The sequence below is a fragment of the Aptenodytes forsteri genome, unplaced genomic scaffold (assembly GCF_000699145.1).
Source record: "Aptenodytes forsteri isolate BGI_AS27 unplaced genomic scaffold, ASM69914v1 Scaffold234, whole genome shotgun sequence".
Taxonomy (NCBI): domain Eukaryota; kingdom Metazoa; phylum Chordata; class Aves; order Sphenisciformes; family Spheniscidae; genus Aptenodytes; species Aptenodytes forsteri.
In genome coordinates, this window is record NW_008794006.1 from 33,401 (window position 1) to 53,847 (window position 20,447).

Sequence of the window (20,447 nt, forward strand, 5' to 3'; positions counted from 1 at the left end):
TTTGTGGCTTGGAGATGAGGCAGGTATCTGGAGTGGGGTTCCTCCTGGGGCTGATGGCTCTCCCAGCGGCGCTGGGACAGAGAAGCTCGGGAAGCCCTATAAATAGCAGCCAGCCTCAAAGCTTTGCCATCGTCTCTTTCAAATGGGATCACGTCAAGGACCCTTATGTCATTACACTCTGGATACTTGTGGCCAGCTTGGCCAAAATTGGTGAGTCCGGAGTTATATATTAATACATGTCCTCTCCCTTTCCCTCCCCCCTTCTCCTTCTCCCACCCAACGTAAATGAAGAAAGCTTATCCTAAGTCCACTGACCCGTTTTCAGGGGGTTTACTGTACTCTGTCCTTATTTCATAATAGTGCCCTACACGGTGCTTAGCACTGTGGTCTTCACCTGGCCCAGTGGGTTACCTAGTTCATTTTCAGCGCCTAGGGCTGTGGCTTCTGCATCTGACTCCTTGCAAACTCTTGCAGTTCCTTGAAACTTTGCATTACTGTTGCTCCTGGGAAAAACTTTTTACAGAAGTGAAACAGAAATCAGGCCTTGTTGCTTATACAATACCTATTCCAGTTTACAATATGCTATTCTCCTGATTATGATTGGTAGCTATATTAGCTAGCACCATCAAAAATAAACACTGCAAACTACACTTACGAACTTAGCGTTCTCTGCTTTGCAGAGCATTGCTGAATTAGTGAAAGAGCATAGCTTATAGAGAAAGGTAATACGCATTACCAGACCATCTGATGCAGCTGAAAAAATACAAGCTTTAGAGCACACAGAATTTTCTTCAAGAAATTGGAATCAGTGAAAAGCAAGGACTTAGTCTAACTTCAGTGTAGTTTAAGTGAATTTATATGAATGCTTTAACTCTTGTGTTCTGAACTTTGTGACTTTTCCAAAAGCAATCTTATATTAATAACACTGCTGAACTAGAAGAGTCACTATTTAATTGGAATGTGTTTTATTTGCTTGATGCTATTATTTTAAGTCCTTTTACCTTTGGATCTAAAAACAGACCTCCAGTTTGGCTGACATTGAAAATGTCATTTTCAATTTTCAATAAATCGTCTCTAAAATCAGTCTCAACTCAGAAGGTATGATCAGCTGATAATCCTGCTAATACTTTTCTGTACTTCTACTGTTAATACTAATTTGGGATACCAGAATCACATTCCATGGATTTTGCATGTCACAGAGAATGGAAGCTGTAAAAAGGTGTACTTAGGTATATTCTGTCTAGCACAGTAGCTAAACACAGTAAGACTTGGGTGGAAAATGCTGTCTCCAAATCCAAAGAAAACATTTTAAAAATGAGGAGTAAGTTATGTAGAGGTGATATTGTAAAACATTTTTCAGTGATACCTGCATCTTGGGTTTCACTTGCTTAACCATAAATATATAACTATCTTTATCTGAATCAGTGTTGGACTACACCTTGCAAATAGTTTGTGTTCAGATGATTGCTGCATTACCTAGATTACATAAAAATACAGTTTTGTTTGAATTGACTTTTATTGGTGGGTTATATCAAGTAGAAAGCTGGGGAAACCAGATAGAAGAAAAAACAGTGACAATGTTGAGTCCCTATAAAATTGTGCTAACTAAACTAATACACAGGTTGCTCATTTGAACCTTCTTTTTGAGATACTCTTCTAAATAAGTATTTGCCTTCTGTGTTATTAAGGCTTTGTTGTTTTGTACATGTGCCATAGTTGTACAGAGTAATATTAGTGCTACGCAACCATATCAGTGCTGTGCCAGAAACCCAATGAAGCTAACAGGACAGTTAGATTGTCCTATATTTAAATTGCAATGGCCTGGATTAAGATGATCTTGGGTTAAGATGAGCCATTTTACCATGAAGTCCTCAGTATAAACTCTTGATAAAGCACTAACTGTCCTTGGAGTTCAGGAGCTGAATGTTGCTGGTTCTGTTTTTTTAATTCTTTGCACTTCCTTCACAGCTGCACAGAGCATGTCACTTACTAGTAGATAGTATCCTATCATCAACTCCATCATTTTTCTTCCCCAAAACTCTCAAGCTTCCTTCTTTTCTCTCTTCACATTTGTAATTTCAATCCTATACTTCTCTGGACATTGTCTCTGAAGAAGCAATGGACAACTGCTGTATTCCACTGAGAGCCTATGAATGCTCCTGCTTTTCCCACCAGTCACAAATAAAATACAGAAAAGCAGAAATGTAAACTCACCGTTCAACAGCTTATTAATGAAGAAAGCATGAAGGTGTTCATATAGGTCAATAAGAAAGGGAACTCAAAAAACCAGCTTGTCAGCCTTCTGTCTGCCTTGGTGTGTCAAGGGTTCTGGAAAGTAGACCAGAAATCTATCATAAGATTTTGAATAGCAAAAAATGCTATGCTGGATCAAAGAAGTTTTATACATTCAAAAAGCAGACAGAAAAGAACTGAGGAAGAAAATATAGAACATCTGCCCTTGTGTCTCTTGCTTTACTACCTGAAGGAGGGCAAAGGTAGTGGAGTCAAAATGCTGGTTTTGCTGTGGGTTTTTCAGCAGGGGAGGAGCTGTTCTTATACATGCAAGCTCACTTCTTCATGGCTACAGAGGTTGGGAGAGCTATTTTACTGGTGGATGACAGGCAATTGGGTCAGCAAAGGGTGTTCTAGGAATTGCAATTTGTAGCTGGGGATGAAAAGTATATGAGACTACTTTGCCTTCTCTTGCTTTAGAATAACTTTAGAGTTTTGTGGTTTTTTTGTTTTGTTTGTTTTTTTGTTGTGTTTTTTGTTTTTTGTGGTTGTGTCTGCCCCCCCCAAAAAAAAAAAAGTTTCAGTTCATAATGTTATATAGTTTGGGGAAACAGGTATTTAATAGGAGATTCTTGTGGATTTTCTGGGACTTGATGTTCATGTTGTGTACATTCAGAATGTATATTGGTGCTGACAAGGTGTTCTGCAACATAAACTATTGTATGTGAAATCTTGTACGTATCCCAGATACATGAAGAAGTGCCTAGTGTTTTGGTTTTGTGGGAAGGAAGCTGCTATTTTTTTTTTTTTTTTCATGTGACGAATACTTATGTCTCTTGGGCAAGTCTAATTATTGCTACAAATGAAACTGTGGAAGAAGAGTTTTCATACAGTTGGCTTTCATGCACTATTGGAAATAAATTAATTTGTCTGTGTCTACTATGACACTTTTGATGCATCTCAGTGTACTGTTTTACATACTATAATTGATCTGATTTGACCCTCTTCATTTGAAATGTTCCAACTCTTCATTCTAAGGTACACAGTGTTCCACTTTGGCTAATGATCTTTATTTCCTCTTTTGATAGGCTCTCTTATCACTACAAATGAGTATCCTTATGGGATAAGGCCAATAAACTACTTACATGTGTAAAGCTAAGCCAGAAAAACATCTTATCTATGTGAAGAAGGTACATGAGGTACAGCTGAGATCCATCCTAGTGGATTTCAGGTGTCCACTTCCTGGTACCTCAGTTGTCTAGATGAAACAAGCAATACGAATGAAAAAAAAATACAAATACATAGATGTATGTATATATAGTTATAGACTAGGGCATTTCCTACTGTAACTATGTTGATAAAGGATGTAACATTTTTAATCAACATACTTGCACAGTATAGTTCTGATTTAAGATTAAAGACACATGCACACTGACCACCCTTGCACGTGCTTTCTAAGTTCACTTCGTCATGTGCTCTCCTCCTTCTTTATATGTCTTTAATAGATCACATCTTGAAACTAACCTTTTAATAAACAGACGCGTAGAAGATACAAACAGTGGCAGGAAAGTCTGCTACAGAAAAAGCCAGAAGTAGGAGTGAGATCAGAAAACAACTTTGGAAACAAGGAGAAGGAAAGGAATAATCAGCTCAGGAGCTAAAAATGGGAAAGAAAAGAAATAGTTTAAACTCTGAATAACGTATACAATTTTTTCTGAGGATATTTCTGAGGCCATGTCTATTGCAAAAAAAAAAAAAAAAGCTTTTTACTTGGGGGATATCCACTGCATGCTTCTATACTCGTTCAAAATCCTAGGAGATAGAGAGAGATTGTGTTTATATTTATCTTTCCATTAGAGGTTATGCTGGGGAACTTGTAAAATTCCTACTTGTGGTTTAAATCCTTTTGTGTACTATTACATTTTTCAGAAGGATAGTTAATTCCTTGTCCCAAAATAAAATAGAAAAACCCTAAAAAGCAGACTTTCTGTCTGTTTAGCCCCCTGAACTTGCTCAATGTGGAGCAGATAAGCAACTGTAAGAAATGGTGGGAGAGTGAGTGACTATGAACAGGAATGAGGAAGGGTACATAGCCTTTTCATTATCTGCAAGTCAAACCTCTTGCCAACTGTTTTTGTTGGTATAGTTTATGCTGAGTCTAAGAATGTCACAAAAGCTTTTTTTTTTTTAATGTCTGTGTAGTTGCGCACAAATTCTAAAGGCTTTTATATTAGAAATTTAAAAGTGGGAGTGAAATTTGAATCCAGGGCAGCTGGTAAATCCGACTTCAGGACTGCCACAATGCTTTGGAGGAGGGGGAAGAAGTGATTCAATAACAACGAACAAACACTTAGGAGAAGGCTAGCCTAGTGATATCTCTAAAAGATACTGTGTCAGATGGACTTGTTGAGTCCATCAGCTCTTGAGACCCCAGGAGGACATGAGCTGTAAAGTACACTGTATCTCTAAGCTTACAGAGATATGGGTTCCTACAAATGCTCTTGTTTCTGCGTGCTGAGGCCCTTTCATATTGTCTCAAACTACTCTGAGAAAGGAGCTCTTCAGAATATTTTGTTAACACAAACAATTGCTATGGAGAATTTTAAGCATGTTAGGGATGGGCTAGGGAAGGAACTGTGAAATGCAGGTCTAACAACCCATCCAATTTAGACTCCTGGGGCAATATTTTCTTTGAAGAAATCAATACCCCTCCCTCTAAAGCAAACTGTCAAAACAAAAGCCCATTTGACTCCCAAGTTTCTTCTCCTGGCATTTTAGCACTAGTGAAATGTGTCAATTACTTAAAACAATACCCTAAATCACTTTCTCTAATAAAAGCAAGAAATGTGAGAATAGCTCTTTTGTTGGCAATTCTTCAGTAAATAACATCTTTAGGAAGAAATGTTGAAGGATGCTTAGCAGAACTTTATTGGAAGTATTTAACTGAAAATGGAGTCAGAGACTCAAATGGTGAGGATACTACCAGACCCTGCAAAGCTTAAACTGCCAGCCTTGTCATGATTGTAGTGCTTGTTAAAAGCTGCTTTCATTAGCAAGTGATAATATGAAAAAGGACTTTGCATTGTGACTGGGAAGTCTGGGGCTACCTTCCCCCATATCCTGAACAAGACAACAAGGAAAAAAGTATATCTTTTACTTTTATTGTGAACTCAGTAGAAGCTAGAACAGGTTGGCATACTTATAAGGGAGGCATATGCATTTTCTTCCTGGATATAGCCTTTTATTATCTATCTTAAAAACAATTACATAGAAATGCTATAAATTTGTGCTGGCAACTATGTTGGGTGTCTTCAGTTTAGTAAGATGCTCTATTTCCTCTTGCAAAGTGCTGTTTAGAATACCTGTGAGCTAGGAATGTTAAGTACTGTAAAATCTCTGCCTTCTAAGGAATTACCTTTTGTATGCAACATTTTAAGCAGCTGAAAAGAACATTTCCAACATAGAATAATAGCTTAGCATTTCCAGTCCTAGGAACAACTGTGTAAGCCATGTCTTTATTAAATTTATGATCTGTAAATGGATGCATATTTCCACATTTTATTTCCATTTTACTCCTGGACCTTACTCACCCTTTTCATGTCCTTCCTGCCTCCCTGAAACACACATCTCTCTTCTCTCCCTTCCCCCTCCAAGCCTTGCAAGTCTCAAGTCTTAATTATTTAGAGTAGGGAAGAAGATATCAGGACAGTATAATTCGACAAGATTCAGATTACATCCCCTGACGAATAGCAAATGTACAATGGCAACTTGTGTGAATTACATAAGAAAACAATGGCATTTTGAGAATGGCCCTGAATTGAATACAGTTCAGGCATGCATACCTAAGAAAGGATCTCTGCCATCAATTACTTTCAGGCACCTGTGTGCAAAGTGCTCAGCGTTCTCTGTAGAACAATGGAATCCTTTTAATACTGTAGTTTTAGGATTGTTGAGACCATTGATTTACTGTCTTCAGAGCTAAAGCCACTTATTACTAAGAGTGATCTACAAACCCCCAAAGTGACTGTAAATCTCATGTGGTAACGAGCAGACCACAGGCCTGCAAGTAATAAGTGCAAGCAGCAAACCCTTTCAGGTGTACACAGGTTCTTCAAGTGAAAGGTTTTGTGAGGTCCCCTTTGTTTTTGTGGAGCTTTGTGTTAGAGACGCTTTGCAGGGAAGCTGGTATTTGAAATCCTGAATTATTACTTTGACCTGTCAGTAAGAAAGTTGCTTTTCCAGTTGTTTTGACTCATACCACCAGAAGTCTATCAAAAGTCAGAGAGTCTCACCACCAGTTTCCTTAAAGAAATCTTTTGAATTCAAATACAAAACTTCTTTTCCCCCTATTTACCATGTTTTAATTGCTCTGAAGTAATGGGTAATGGATTACTGAGTTCTTCTGTGCCTTCTATATGGCTCATTCTATTCCAAGATGAAGTGTTGAGTCCAAAGTCACAGAAGAATATTTCTTATCTGAATATTCTTTTTGCTCTTTCAAGAAATTTCTCTGATTTTTCTCATCTCTCTGTAGTAGTGCAATTAAACTAATATCCCAAAGAACTGGGGACTAATTATTCTTCAACTTGCTAACAAGTGGCACCCATTTAAAATTACAGACCATTAAAGCAGTCTTGGTAAACTGCAGAGTGCGGCTGATCTGCTGTGTTGTAATATTTTGATTCCTTTTGTAAAACAGCTTACAGACTATTCACCCCTATGAAAGGAGTGACTTGATACCCAATTGGCTGCTATGTAAGGCACTGTAAAGTCATAAATACTGAAACTACAGGCTGACAAGGAAGAGCAAGATCTCAAGTGGAAACACTTTTAATTAAGGCATTAATTTAATGTTTATTCATGGAAGAAGAAAACTTGAACATATTCTGAAAGGCCTGTGCAAAAGCAGGGGTGTTAAGTAGATGGATCTGGAGAGTTTTCTCCTTCCAATAATTGAAAGTAGAAGAAGTCATTCTGGATTCACTATTATGTGCCTGGGTGAGGAGTTCTGCTTTTATCTATTGAAAGAAAAAATGCCTCGGCCTTTTGTCAGCCCCAAATGTTAAAATAGCAGTAGTCAGACACCAAGAAATAAAATCTCCAAGTAGATTGTACACTGATTTTCAAAAACATTTGCTTACGATTTTCTCTGCTTCAATTACAGTTTTTTAAAAGTGGAAAAAAAAAGCGGAAAGTGGAAGCTTTATGGATTCATTCACTTCTGAAAGTTGGGCTTTGAGGAAAATACTAAATATTCAGAAACCTGTATTGGTCTTGAGCCAGTAAGAGTTCATAATGACAATCTCCCAGGTGCAAACAGATTGTAAACTGATGGAGGGACTTGTCTAAACACAAAACTGATTTTATGTTAATTGTTTTGTCATAGATAAAACATTCTAACTCCTTTATTAAAATGAATATTGTTACATTCATACTATGTATGTACTATGGTGGTATAATAGTATTCCAGGGACTAGATGACATAGGTTGATATAAGATGGCTTTATGTTAATGTAAGTACATCAGTACTAATGATGGTACTGGAGGTATAGTTATGTGATCATACATAAAACTAAATATAGTTGTAGTATGGAGTTATTACAATCCTACTCCAGTGCAATAGCAGTACTGATGAATATCCAGATGTAGATTTTCAGGCCTTGACAGCTTAGACATATGCTTAACAAATTCATTTAATAAATGTTATTTAGTGGTTTAAGTGGTTACAATATTCATGCCAGAGTGAATTAAGCAGCGTTTGAATCCTTGCTCTTCTGTTCCGAGGCATAGTTTGGAGTTTAAACTGCTATAGGACTTGGTTTGAATTAAGTTGCCAGATTTTCCACTGAAATAGCTCTGGTCCTCAGCTATTCCATCCTACTTAGTTCTGGGGATGACTTTGGGACAGTACTGAACTGGGGAAAAGTAAGCTTTCAAATTGGGTCAGTCAGTGATAAGTGACTGTGTTTAAGGCTTAAGTCAGTGATACACTGCTCCTGTGATGTAACTGTCGCTGAAGCTGATCACTAGGGAGAAAGAACACAGGAATACACGCATAGTGTCCTGTAACACAGGCATCAGTTTGGTATTTTGCTGGACACTGGGTCTCCTATAGAGTTCACAGAATCATAGAATCACAGAATGGTTGAGGTTGGAAGGGACCTCTGGAGATCATCTGGTCCAACTTCCCTGCTCAACCAGGGCAGCCTACAACTGGTTGCCCAGGATCATGTGCGGACACCTTTTGACTATGTCCAGGGATGAAGACTCCACAACCACTCTGGGCAACCTGTGACAGTGTTCAGCCACCCTCACAGTGAAAAGCATTTCCTGATGTTCACAGGGAACCTCCAATGTTTCAGTTTGTGCCCATTGCCTCTGGTCCTGTCACTGGGCACCACTGAAAAGAGCCTGGCTCCGTCCTCTTTGCACCCTCCCGTCAGATATTTATACACAGCGATGAGATCCCCCCAGAGCCTTCTCTTCTCCAGGCTAAACAGTCCCAGCTCTCTCAGCCTTTCCTCATGCGTGAGATGCTCCAGTCCCTTAATCATCTTCCTGGCCCTTCACTGGACTCACTCCAGTATGTCCATGTCTCTCTTGTACAGAGGAGCCCAGAATTGGACACAGTACTCCGGGGGGGCCTCACCAGTGCTGAGCAGAGAAGAAGGAGCACCTCCCTCAGCCCGCTTGGCAATAGTTTGCCTAGCGCAGCCCAGGATACCAGTAGCCTTCTTTGCTACAAGGGTACATCGCTGGCTCGTGTTCAACGTGGTGTCCACCAGGACCCCCCGGCCCTTTTCTGCCAAGCCGCTTTCCAGCTGGGTGGCCCCCAGCATCTACTGGTGCATGGGGTTGTTCCTTGCCAGGTGTGGGACTTTGCACTTCTTGCTGAACTTCCCGAGGTTCCTGTCAGCCCATTTCTCCAGCCTGTTGATGTGCTGGATGGCAGCATGATCCTCTGGCCTATCAGCTACTCCTCCCAACTTTGTGTCATTGGAAAGCTTTCTGAGCATACGCTCTGTCCCATCATGCAGATCACTAATGAAGATGTTAAACAGGACCAGATCCAGTATGGACCCCCACCCTTCAGGGTACACTCCTAGTTACCAGCCTCCAACTAGACTTTGCGCCGCTCATCACCACCCTCAGGGCCCGGCCATTCAGCCAGTTTTCAATCTACCTCACTGTCTGCTCATCCAGCCCCTATGGCAACAGCTTGAGGGGCTATGAGGCTCTTATGGGAGACAGCGTCAGAGGCCTTACTGAAGGCTCAGTAGACACTAGCCACTGCTCTCCCCTCATCTACCAGGCCTGTCATTTAATCATACAAGTCTACCAGATGGGTCAAGCATGGCTTCCCCTTGGTGAAGCCATGCTGACTTCTCCTGAGGAATTTCTTGTCCTTCATGTGCCTGGAAAGGGTTTCCAGAATGAGTTGCTCTATCAGGCAGACCTGCAGATCCTGGTCTTTGGATTAGCAGTGTTCATACATGGATGGAACTTTATCCACATCCTACCTGGTCAAAGAAACAACACTTCCGCATGTTGTTTTGATGGAATCAGTATACTTTGATTAACTGGAGCAAAATCGCATGCTAATATACAGAGGAGAGGAGAATACATGGGTGCCACATGGTAGCCATGTTGGTCATGCCGTCATGAATTAAAGAAAGGAATGACAAGGTACCAGCATAAAGTTCATCTCTCCTCTAACCCTGTGTGCTTTCTGATCAGAATGGCTTCAACGTTCTGATCTAAATGGTTTTCACTCATATGTCACCCACTCTCCTGCCTTCTTTTAGCTGATACAGTATGAGTTCCATCTCTTATTTTAGACAAACCATTCTCCAGGATGAACTGATATTCTAATGAACAGTATTACTTGATGGGAATGTGCAGGAAGATCTATTAACTGGTAGTACCAAGCTCAAGCAGTAGCTAGCTGATTCAGCAGGAACATGTGTAAACCTGGAGGTGGTGGCTGTAGTGTTCCCTGCTTCCTGCAGAACAGGATAATAGGTCTGCTTCCTACAAATCTCTTTTCTGCCCACAACTGTATGCCAGAAAGCACACTTCTGTAGTCCTCCTCTGTACTAGGTAGGTATTACTTCTGGGTCTTCCACTTACCTGAATTGCAGCACCAGTACTTTGGAATCCTATCTCAGTTTCCCCAATTCTAATGGGATTTTTCTCAAGAAGACTGCCTTTGTTCCCCTAAAAAAAGAACCCCCCAAAAAACCCAAACAAACAAAAAAGTAAACAACCCAACCCAACCAACCAACCAAAAAAAAACCCCTCAGGCAAAACTATGTGGGTAGATATTCCATCATTACAGTTCTTTCCTCTTCTACAGGAAGGACCAGGAAATTTCTGAGTCCATGATAGTTGTGGCCATAGCAGTCTCATATCGCTTCCTTAGATGATACTCATTTGTCTCCTATCATCATTTCACTTCACAAAAGGCTGTGCAAGCTCTGACTCTGGACAGGAAGACATTTTGACTATTGAACTGGTATTTTGTCAAGGTACATTATTGGAGCATAGATGAAGATATTTTGAGCTCAGTTATTTGTTTAGATTAGTTGCCAGGGATGGTCATTAGTGGAGGATAGTGTATTCTTTTTCTAAGTAGAAATATTGCATAAATACTGTATTTATTCTCATGTTTCTTTAATACTTGCTACCATAGATGTCATGTGGAAAAGCAATCATAGATATTTTTATAGGCGAACAACTAATTTAAGTTGCATGCACAATCTTGCTAGTGTAACAAGCTGAGTAAGATAGTCTACATTTAAAAAAAGAAATGGACAGTTTTGTGTTGATTGAGTGTACTGATCAATAATGAAAAAAGTAGGATAGAAAGTACTGTGAGAGAAAGCGCAGGATGGAAGCAACAGATGAGAGTGCGATTATGTATGTTGCATAAAAATGATGTAATTAGATTGTGAGGGAAAAAGAAAAAAAACAGAAAGTATGTACATATTTACATTCAGTGTCTAACAAAAATGTATTAATTCATTTCTTATTTTTTTAATTTCTGTTGTTTTGTTATCATAAAGAAGATAAATATTAGACTATTGTCAGAGGTTTTCTGTTAACATATCTTCCATTCATTGAAAGGATCTTGTCATAAACTACAGCCTGACAGATTCTATCAATATGTCCATTAGTCATAATCTCTTACCACGAATTAGGAATATAAGACTTTGCTCTACAGAGCTTCAAGAGGATAGCTTTTTCTCTTGGGCAATCTGTCCTCAGGGGGACTCATCCAGTGGCTCTACATGTTGTCCTGTGGAGTACAGTGTATCTTAGAGGATGTTACCATTTAGAGGTGTAAGAAGAACATGCATAGCAAGGCTTAGTTTTTTCCCCACTAACAAGGCATTTTCTAGACAAGATGAATAGTCAGCATCACTTTGTTCTTTTCAATGTTATGCTAAGTATTCCTTCAAATCAGGGAGCCACCTTTCTATCTGCTCCCAATAATCTTCATTTTATCTGGGTTTTTTAAAGGTGGATTATATATCTGCCAGTTGCTGCATTGTTGCTGATCTGTACATGATTATACCTAACAGATTTTAAAAAAAAAGTATGGTGCAGCTATCCACAGTTGCAGAGTTTGAAGTGCTTTTCTATTTTAGTATTTACTTATTTTTTTTCTTTTTACTTCTGTGTCCCACAGTCTCTCATGCAGCAAAGTCTTATGATTCAAGACAAGAACAAAAGATAGGTTGTAAAACAAGGAAGGTGGTAACTCACTCAGGCCAGTTATCTAAGTGGTTGTGCAGCATCCATAACAGAGCCTGAAACTTGTATCCTGTAGTGGTGAAAACTTACATTGCTTATGCAGTAAAAGTGTCTGGAAAGAGAAGGCTGGTTTTGTTACTTTCCTCTTGATAATATTTAGAAAAAAGGTCTGCACTCTTCCAAAATTTTTATTAGAAATAAAGAACATAGCAAGTTCAGAAACTACACTTTTTTTTTCTTCACAGTGTGATAGATATGGCATTGAAGTCAGTGAAAGATAAATGCTTTGTAATTCACCTTCCCCCTCCCACCCCACAAGTTAATTCAATCAATTTTCAGACATTTTCTGATCTGAGGATGAGGTTATTACACTTCACATGAGTCTAAAAAAAGGGCTGTCACATTTATCATGGAGTTAAGGGAAGCAGCAATTCATCAGTACATAATACATTAATCTTATTTGCAACCTTATGCTCCTTAGCATTTCAGTAAACAGAAGTAAATCTTGTTTTCACGTCTTGAATACTTGTACTGAAGAAAATGTTAATTAAGTGAAAAGCTAAAACTTTGCTTTGAGACAAAACTATTCTTTCTGAGCACTCAGTAAAGCATCTTAATTCTTCAGCATTTCCGAAGGAATACAACGTAGTTGACCTTACTAAAAAAAATAGTTTTCAAGGCATGTTCACTTGAATAATGCTGTTTGGTGTTTGAAAGTATGAGGATGTAAAAGCAGCAGGAGGAAGTATGACATTTCCTTCTGTTTACTGTGATTTAGAAGTAAAGATTAAAACCAGTCCAAGATAAACCTGCCACTGTAGGTGGAAACTCAGCTTGTGTGTGGGTACTGAAGCTCTTATGTCAGGAAAGACCTACCCAAAAGTAAGGATGAATGGTCTGTAGCTATATTTTCCTCTGACTGTCTGGTGTAGCATGTGTTTTCTGTCACAAGATGGAGGATCCCGATGTGTTGAAAGTCAGTAGAATCTTGTCTATATGCCCTCATCTGATAAATGTTTTGTGATTATAGTCAAGTGAAGTAGTACTACAGCCAACAGTCATGTTTGTGCTGTAGTGCCTAAAACACAGTATCTGTACCTGGGGTTGAAAGAAGCCTGGTAAAAAATCCCATACTTTGGGAACTGCTTATCAGTTAAGAATATGATGGAAGTACAGATAAATCATCAAGCAGTTACAGTTGCTGACAAAGTAAACACTCATAACTGAAATGAAAATATTAAAATATATCCTATATATAATATGATTATTTAGATGCTAGTGAACATGGCAGAAAGTGGATAATCCATAGATTTAAGGAAAATTCAGCTGAAACTTAGCTTCTGTCTTGATATTTGTTCATCTTTTTTTTTTCCTCCCTATCAGGACTAGCAGTATATTCAGGAACAGGATTTCAAGAGATTAATAGAAAAAACAATATTAGCAGAAAATGATGAAGTTTGGCTGTTCATAACACTTTCTGTTTTAGAACAAAAGCAGGACTAACCTACCTGCATTTTTTATTTTATAGTTGGTATAAAGCAGTGTCAGTTCAGCTAGGTCTTTCTGTCAGGTTGATGCTTCTCCACTCCAGCATTTTTTTGCAGAACCTATCCTGGCACTTACACGTATATGAAGATACTATACTAATCCTTTTAGAATTAAGTCCACATATATAATTTTTTTTTCGGTTATAAGCTTTCTCTCACTTATGATTTATCTGTGTGTAAATAATTTAACTCCCTTTACTGCACATGACCCGGCAATGTGCACTTGCAGCCCAGAAGGCCAACCATATCCTGGGCTGCATCAAAAGAAGCGTGGCCAGCAGGTCGAGGGAGGTGATTCTGCCCCTCTACTCTGCTCTGGTGAGACCCCACCTGGAGTACTGCGTTTGCAGCCCAAAGGCCAACCATATCCTGGGCTGCATCAAAAGAAGCGTGGCCAGCAGGTCCAGGGAGGTGATTCTGCCTACTCTGCTCTGGTGAGACAGACGGGTTGTTCAGCCTAGAGAAGAGAAGGCTTTGGGGATGCCTTATTGAGGCCTTTCAATATATAAAGGGGGCTAATAAGAAAGATGGGGACAAACTTTCTAGCAGGGCCTGTTGCAATAGGACAAGGCATAATGGTTTCAAACTAAAAGAGGGTAGATTTAGACTAGATCTAAGGAAGAAATTTTTGACGCTGAGGGTGGTGAAACACTGGCCCAGGTTGCCCAGAGACGTGGTGGATGCCCCACCCCTGGAAACATTCAAGGTCAGGTTGGACGGGGCTCTGAGCAACCTGATCTAGTTGAAGATGTCCCTGCTCATTGCAGGGGGGTTGGACTAGATGACCTTTAGAAGTCCCTTCCAACCCAAACTATTCTATGATTCTATGATTCTACTGAAGTTTAGCTCATATATATGTCATAATAGAAGACAAAAAGAGGCACTACTGTGCATATACTAGGTGTACCATTTGATTCATACTGAATTCTTGCTGCTCCCCAAAAATGAATTTTTGCACAGATGTTTTTAGGAATATATGCAAAATTGTTATCCCATGTCGGAAGGGATCTGACTATATAAAGGACATTTTCCTATATAAAGCAAAGAATCCTATGTTGATATGACTTTGTATTGTGTATCATGTTTAGTCTATGTGTGTGACATTCTTAGATGTTGTTTTTTAGTTAGGAAGAGATTTGTGTCTGGTTTCTACCCTCCTTTTTTCTTGAAACAAGCAGTCATCTTCAGTAACTAAAAGGTTTGAGTTGTAAGCTACTTCAAATGCAGCTTTAGCCAGTTGGGTTTTTTTCCCTCCTTTTTCTTTCTTCACTGTAGAAAATCAGTTTAAACTAATCTCCTTGTGAACTTACTTTTGTATGCTAACCTTTCTCATTTTCCCTGTGTATGCACTACAAAACACAAATGCATAACTGAAAAACCAGCTGTCTCATCATCACCTTCCTACCCCATTTCAAAACATCAAACCTATTTTCTATGTACTACATTTTGCAGTATAAGGACAGTACTTAAACTACTGTTCTTCCTGGTGGTGTTATTGTGTATTTCACCCCTCAAATGAGATAATGAAGGTATGAGAGTTAACGTATTACTTAATCAGAAAAGCTGTAAGGACAAAAATCAAAAGCCATGTTAAAGCACATTGAATGATAGCGGTATCTCAGAGCCATTTGCAAGAAAAAATTAGAGTGATATAAATTAAGCTCCACTTTGCTTTTCTTAAATCTGTGGAAAAATAAACCACGTACCTGGATTTCTGAGCAAAATTGCTTTCTTTATGGGCAGGAATGAGTGCATTCAGTAAGGAAGCATGTAACATCATCTGCTCTCTATTGCCTAAGTCAGAAACTCCCAGGCTTGATTGGTAAAGGTGGTGCTTTCTTAACCTTCTGTGGAACAAATAGACGGAGTAGTGTGCAAGTATTGTAACATGAGAATCCTTGCCTATTTCTTTCCCACATATCACCTTGCCCAGTTCCTTACCATCTTCTTTCTGACTAGCACTACTGATGTTAAAAGAGCCATTCTGTCATTAAGTAAAACTCCACAAAGGGAATTGTATATGGAGAAACAGGTGAGTGACAAGTGATTTCACCACTGTTCTTATAGAAAAAAGTTTCTACTTGCTTCTCCATTTCCTGACAAAGCTTCGGAATCCCAAATCCTTCACTGAGGAGATTCCATAGCCCTGTAAAAATCTTAGGAAAAGACTATCCTTTATCTGTTGTCATTCTGGACACCTTATGGCAATAGGGAGTGTTTCTCTTAAAACACTCTTAAAAGTGTTTCTAACTTATTAGTTAAAATAATCTCATCTAGAAAAATCTGAGATTACCAAATTCCTAGCACATGTAAACAACATACTTGAGTTTCTGAAATTACGTAAAAGAGTTGTAATCCATCACGAAACTCTTCTCTTATCAAGCAGCTGGAGCCTTTCCTCCAGCATAAGACTCTGGCAAAATTTTGAAGCCTTGCAGGGTGCACAGTAGTATTCACTTTCAGTGGAAACTAGCCAGGTATGTTTTCTTAACTTCTCTCAAATTAAGTTCGTTTTCAGTTTTGAGCAAGAGCTACTTGATATTTGTGATTTTTTTTTTCTGTCTGTGGGCATCACTGCTAAATTTGAATACCCTAATGTTTATTTAATTTACCACTGTAATCAGGAATACTTTCACTGTAATCTCATGCTATTCCAGTTGTGCTAATTAAAATCTTGCCAGGGTGGAATGTAGGGGGCAGGAAGCAAGGCAGTATACCAAGGCTTGAAAAAAAGTGCTTTCCTACCCCATGACTTGGAGCAGCCTTCATAGCTATTCCCCCTAGCCCTTAGGCTTTAACTATGTCCCTCATGCCCTTCTTAACAGGCAGTTACTGTGTCCTGCAAGAAGCAGTACTGGGGAAGAACAGGAAAACCCGATAGTATAAGGAAATTTTCAGAGTTTCAACCTACTATTGGGATTCATTAAATTATTTTTTCTTCTTCTTTGTACAGTGGGCCTGAACCAAGAAGAAGAACTGGTTCTGTTTTGTGTTCAGGCTTTGGTAATCCTTTATGCAATTTATCATGACACCAGAACAAGGGTTTCCATATATTACTAGTAATCCATTTCTTTGCAGTTCTTTATCTGTATGAGCAAAAGCCAAAACATTCCCAAAGGGAGACCTTTGTTTTAATTCATTTATCATATTAAAGTGAAGGTCAAAAGGAAAAAAATTTCTAAAATTCATAGTGTGAAATGAGTTAACTCAGCATTTCTTGGCATTTCTTTATTTAACTCAGTTCTCCCCATGTTACTGGAAAATAGTTTGGTATTTTAAAAATAAAAAATTGCTTTCACTATCAATAAATTTCAGTGAATTTTTGAAGATAATTTTAAAGCTGGAGCAGTTGCAATGTATACCATTAATAGAAAGCAAATTCTATCTTGTTTTCATTCTCCAAAATGCTTTTTTAATTTATGCTGTAAAATCAGCCAGATTTTTAGACCTCAGGCGATCATATTAGTCTAAACTACCTTAGTGATCAGAAAATTACTGCTAATTCTACTTACATTTATTGCTGCCTCTTTAACATGTAATTGGAAGAGGTTATGACAGGAACTTACTTTTTTGATTGTTTTGTATAGAGAGTAGCTCTAGTATGTAATAACCTTCAGCGGTGCTTCTTTATATTTGTATTCAGTATGGAATATCATGTACTGACAGCATTCTAAACGCAGAAAACTAATAGTAACCCCTGAGTTCAGTCTGTGAGGAATATTAACTTGAGCAAGAAGATTGTCTTTCAAACTTAATTCTAATAGCTTTGCATAGGAAATGAAGCAGTTTTATGATACTTTTGCTGTCCTGTTTTATATCCTCTACTATACTTCAAGGTGTTTCTAATGTGTACTTTGCTCTCATTTTAAAATATTATTTTTGACTGTTCCCATTTTTCTTTCAGTGCCATTCAGTTCCATAAGGGCCAAATGCTACCACACTTGCACTGCAGTGGGACTGCTCCTTCAAAAAAGAACTATTTGGCATAACTATGATAAAATGTACCTGACTGTTTAAACTTCATTATGTTCTAAGTGCTTATAGAGGTAATAGTTGCTTACTCACACACTTCTTTGAATTTCACTTGGGGCTATCTTGTTATGTTATGACCTATCAACTGGGAACCTTGACCTGTATGTTGATTGCATTTTTAATTGCTAACATATTTTGTTAATTGTTCACCTACAAAGAACAGCGACCTAAAATCTCCTGTTTAATGAGCTCATTACAATGCTGTACACTTTGTAAATGGTGATCATTACATATGTGAAAAATAAAGAAAGCTTTCTTGAGCTGGATAAAACCAAACTCAAACCAGTTCACCTAAACAAGTTAAATATGAAGGAATTTGTGTCTTGCTTAGGAAAAATATGTCCAAGATTAAATATGAATAGTATTAATAGTCTTGGTCATGTAGTATATTTTAAGACAGTACCCAAGGACCTATACAAAAAATGGCTTTTACTGCTTGTTACACAATACACGTATATTATATCTCTGAGTTTGTTCAGATATAAAATATCTCTGAGATATAAAATATCTGAGTTTTTCAATAAATCTTTCAATTTTTGCTCAATTTGGTAAAAGCATAAGGTACTGATTAATAAAATAATTTAAGATTTGTCTAAGTAATATTGTTTAGAAGAAATTAGTAAAAGCTTTTTCTTTAAGGGTTTTGTACCACTTAGATATAAACAATTCAAAATGGCAAAATCAATTCATAAGACTTGCAGAATACCATTGTTGCAAGGTCCACAGAACAGACTCTAAAGGTCTATAAAATATGCTATCAGTCTTCTGACCAGGAAAAAAAAACCTGAGCGCACTTTGTTGATAAAGATTAGAAAGGCAAATACAAGTAATAATGATCAGCTTCAGCCATGTTGAGTCTGCTCAAACACTTCCTGGACAGACTAGAAAAGCAGTTCGCTAATGCTTTAAATCCTTTCTTCAACTGAACCACTCTTAGAACTCAATGGAAGATTTTTTTTTCCCCTTGATTTAGGCCTAAATTCATCTGTTAATAAGACAGGGGGTAGAACAGTTAACAGGTGGGTAAGGAAAGGACAAGATAAAGTATGAAACTATAAGAAGGTTATTTGTGGAAGTCACTAGAGTTTAGTTTTTGGACTGGTCTTATGCAGGGTTTTTTTTTGTTTGTTTTGTTTTTTTAAATTACCACTACACAAAGAGGTGAGGTATCCTACTGAAGGTTTCTGATGACACATTTCACTAGGCATTACCCGTATTCATGTATATCTGGCTGTTGTACTAGAAAAAACATATAAACTTGAGGACTAGGGGAAGGGATGAAATACAGTAATACCAAGGGCAGTTTCACTCAGGGACCAATGACAAGAATTTCTACATGAGGTTGTGAATGAGAAGGAGAAGAGAGGTACACATCTGTATGAAGTGAATACAGGATGACTGTGAGTCACCAATGTGATAATGAATCCAGGATGTAGCTGAACTATAGATTGTGATAGGAAATTATTAATGCTGTTGGACCTGCTTCTACTGTGACTCATGCAGAACGCAGTCTATATTTCTGATGACTTTGAGTCCACAAAGGTGAACTCAGATTGAAATAGACAGAGAGAGCTGAAGTGAAGACCGAAAAATAAGTGGTTTAGTTTAACAAACCAAAGACAAGAAACAAAAAGAGAATATGTTTCTCTCTGTGCTTATATAATAGAAGTAAAGGATTTAACATTAGGGAAAAAGAACTATTTAAGAAAATTGATATCACTGTCACAAAGGAAAACGGATATAAAATAGCTGTGAACACCTTCAGGCTAGAAATCAGAATGAAGACTCTAACTATGTGATGAGGGCTGCTGGTGTGCCTTCACATAGGCTCAGCTGGAGCAAAAATCCTCTGAAATGAGGATCATTAAATGTGGTGGTGTGATAATGGAGTGCCTGGCTATACAACCAAATAGCTTTTCTAGTTCTTGTGGTCATAATTAAAATTCCTAGATCCTCTGTGCAGGCTACATAAGCAACTGTAATTAGTTGGAAGGTATGCCTACGGGTATGCAGGCAAGAAATGCTGCGTTTGGTAATGTGGCAAGGGTAGAAATCTTATGTAGTCAAGTCATGAGGGAGATCTTAAAAAAGAGATACAGTACAACTGAGGTCAATGCACAGGGATGCAAAACTGGCACATCACGTGAAAATAATGAGAGTTACAAAGATAGAGCAGAAAATGAAAGACATATGAGTATAAAGAAATCAAGTATAGCAAGTGCAGGATGTTTATTAGAGAAATAGTAGGTGGGCAGGACTGTTGAGAAGTAAAGGGAGCCATAACAAAAGGGAAATATAAATACAGGAAACTTCATTACAAAGGAAATTGGATCAAAAACCTTCTCTTAGTAGAAGAGTGGAGTAAGTAGAAAGTGGACTTATCAGAAGAGCATGCTCTTGAACAAATATATGAAATAGATAGCAATTAACACCAAATACTTAAGGAAAAGTAGCAAAACCTCTGGAGAAATTTAACATTAAAGCTGTAGAAGTATAAAGGAAGTTTCTCATCAAACAGAAGACAAGGTGTGACTGAAGAGTGGAAGAGAGCTACCTTTCATTAAAAAAAAAAAAAGAAGAAAAAAGAAAAAAGGAAAAAAAAGAAACACTAATTGTCATTATTGTTAAATAATTTTCTAAACAATTGCAACAGTGAAGTTTCCTAAGGAGTTTGTACTGTCCATTGTTTAAGAAACATTCACTATTAGTCTGGACTAGGTGATGTGCAGAATGGAACTGACATACACTGCCCTCAGTATCATAGAATCATAGAATCATTAAGGTTGGAAAAGACCTCTAAGATCATCGAGTCCAACCGTCAACCCAACACCACCATGCCCACTAAACCATGTCCCTAAGCGCCTCATCTACACATCTTTT

The 20,447-nt window shown here is 38.1% G+C and overlaps 1 protein-coding gene across 1 annotated transcript in view; it reads left to right on the top strand.

Moving 5' to 3' along the window:
* The first annotated feature begins 14 nt into the window (after positions 1 to 14).
* The window catches only part of SLC9A3 (solute carrier family 9 member A3), a 54,770-nt gene continuing 34,337 nt past the window's right edge, over positions 15 to 20,447 (top strand). Inside the window, exon 1 of the mRNA XM_009289736.1 lies at positions 15 to 210. Within this exon, the coding sequence (XP_009288011.1) occupies positions 15 to 210 (196 nt within the window). The remainder of the gene's footprint in view (positions 211 to 20,447) is intronic.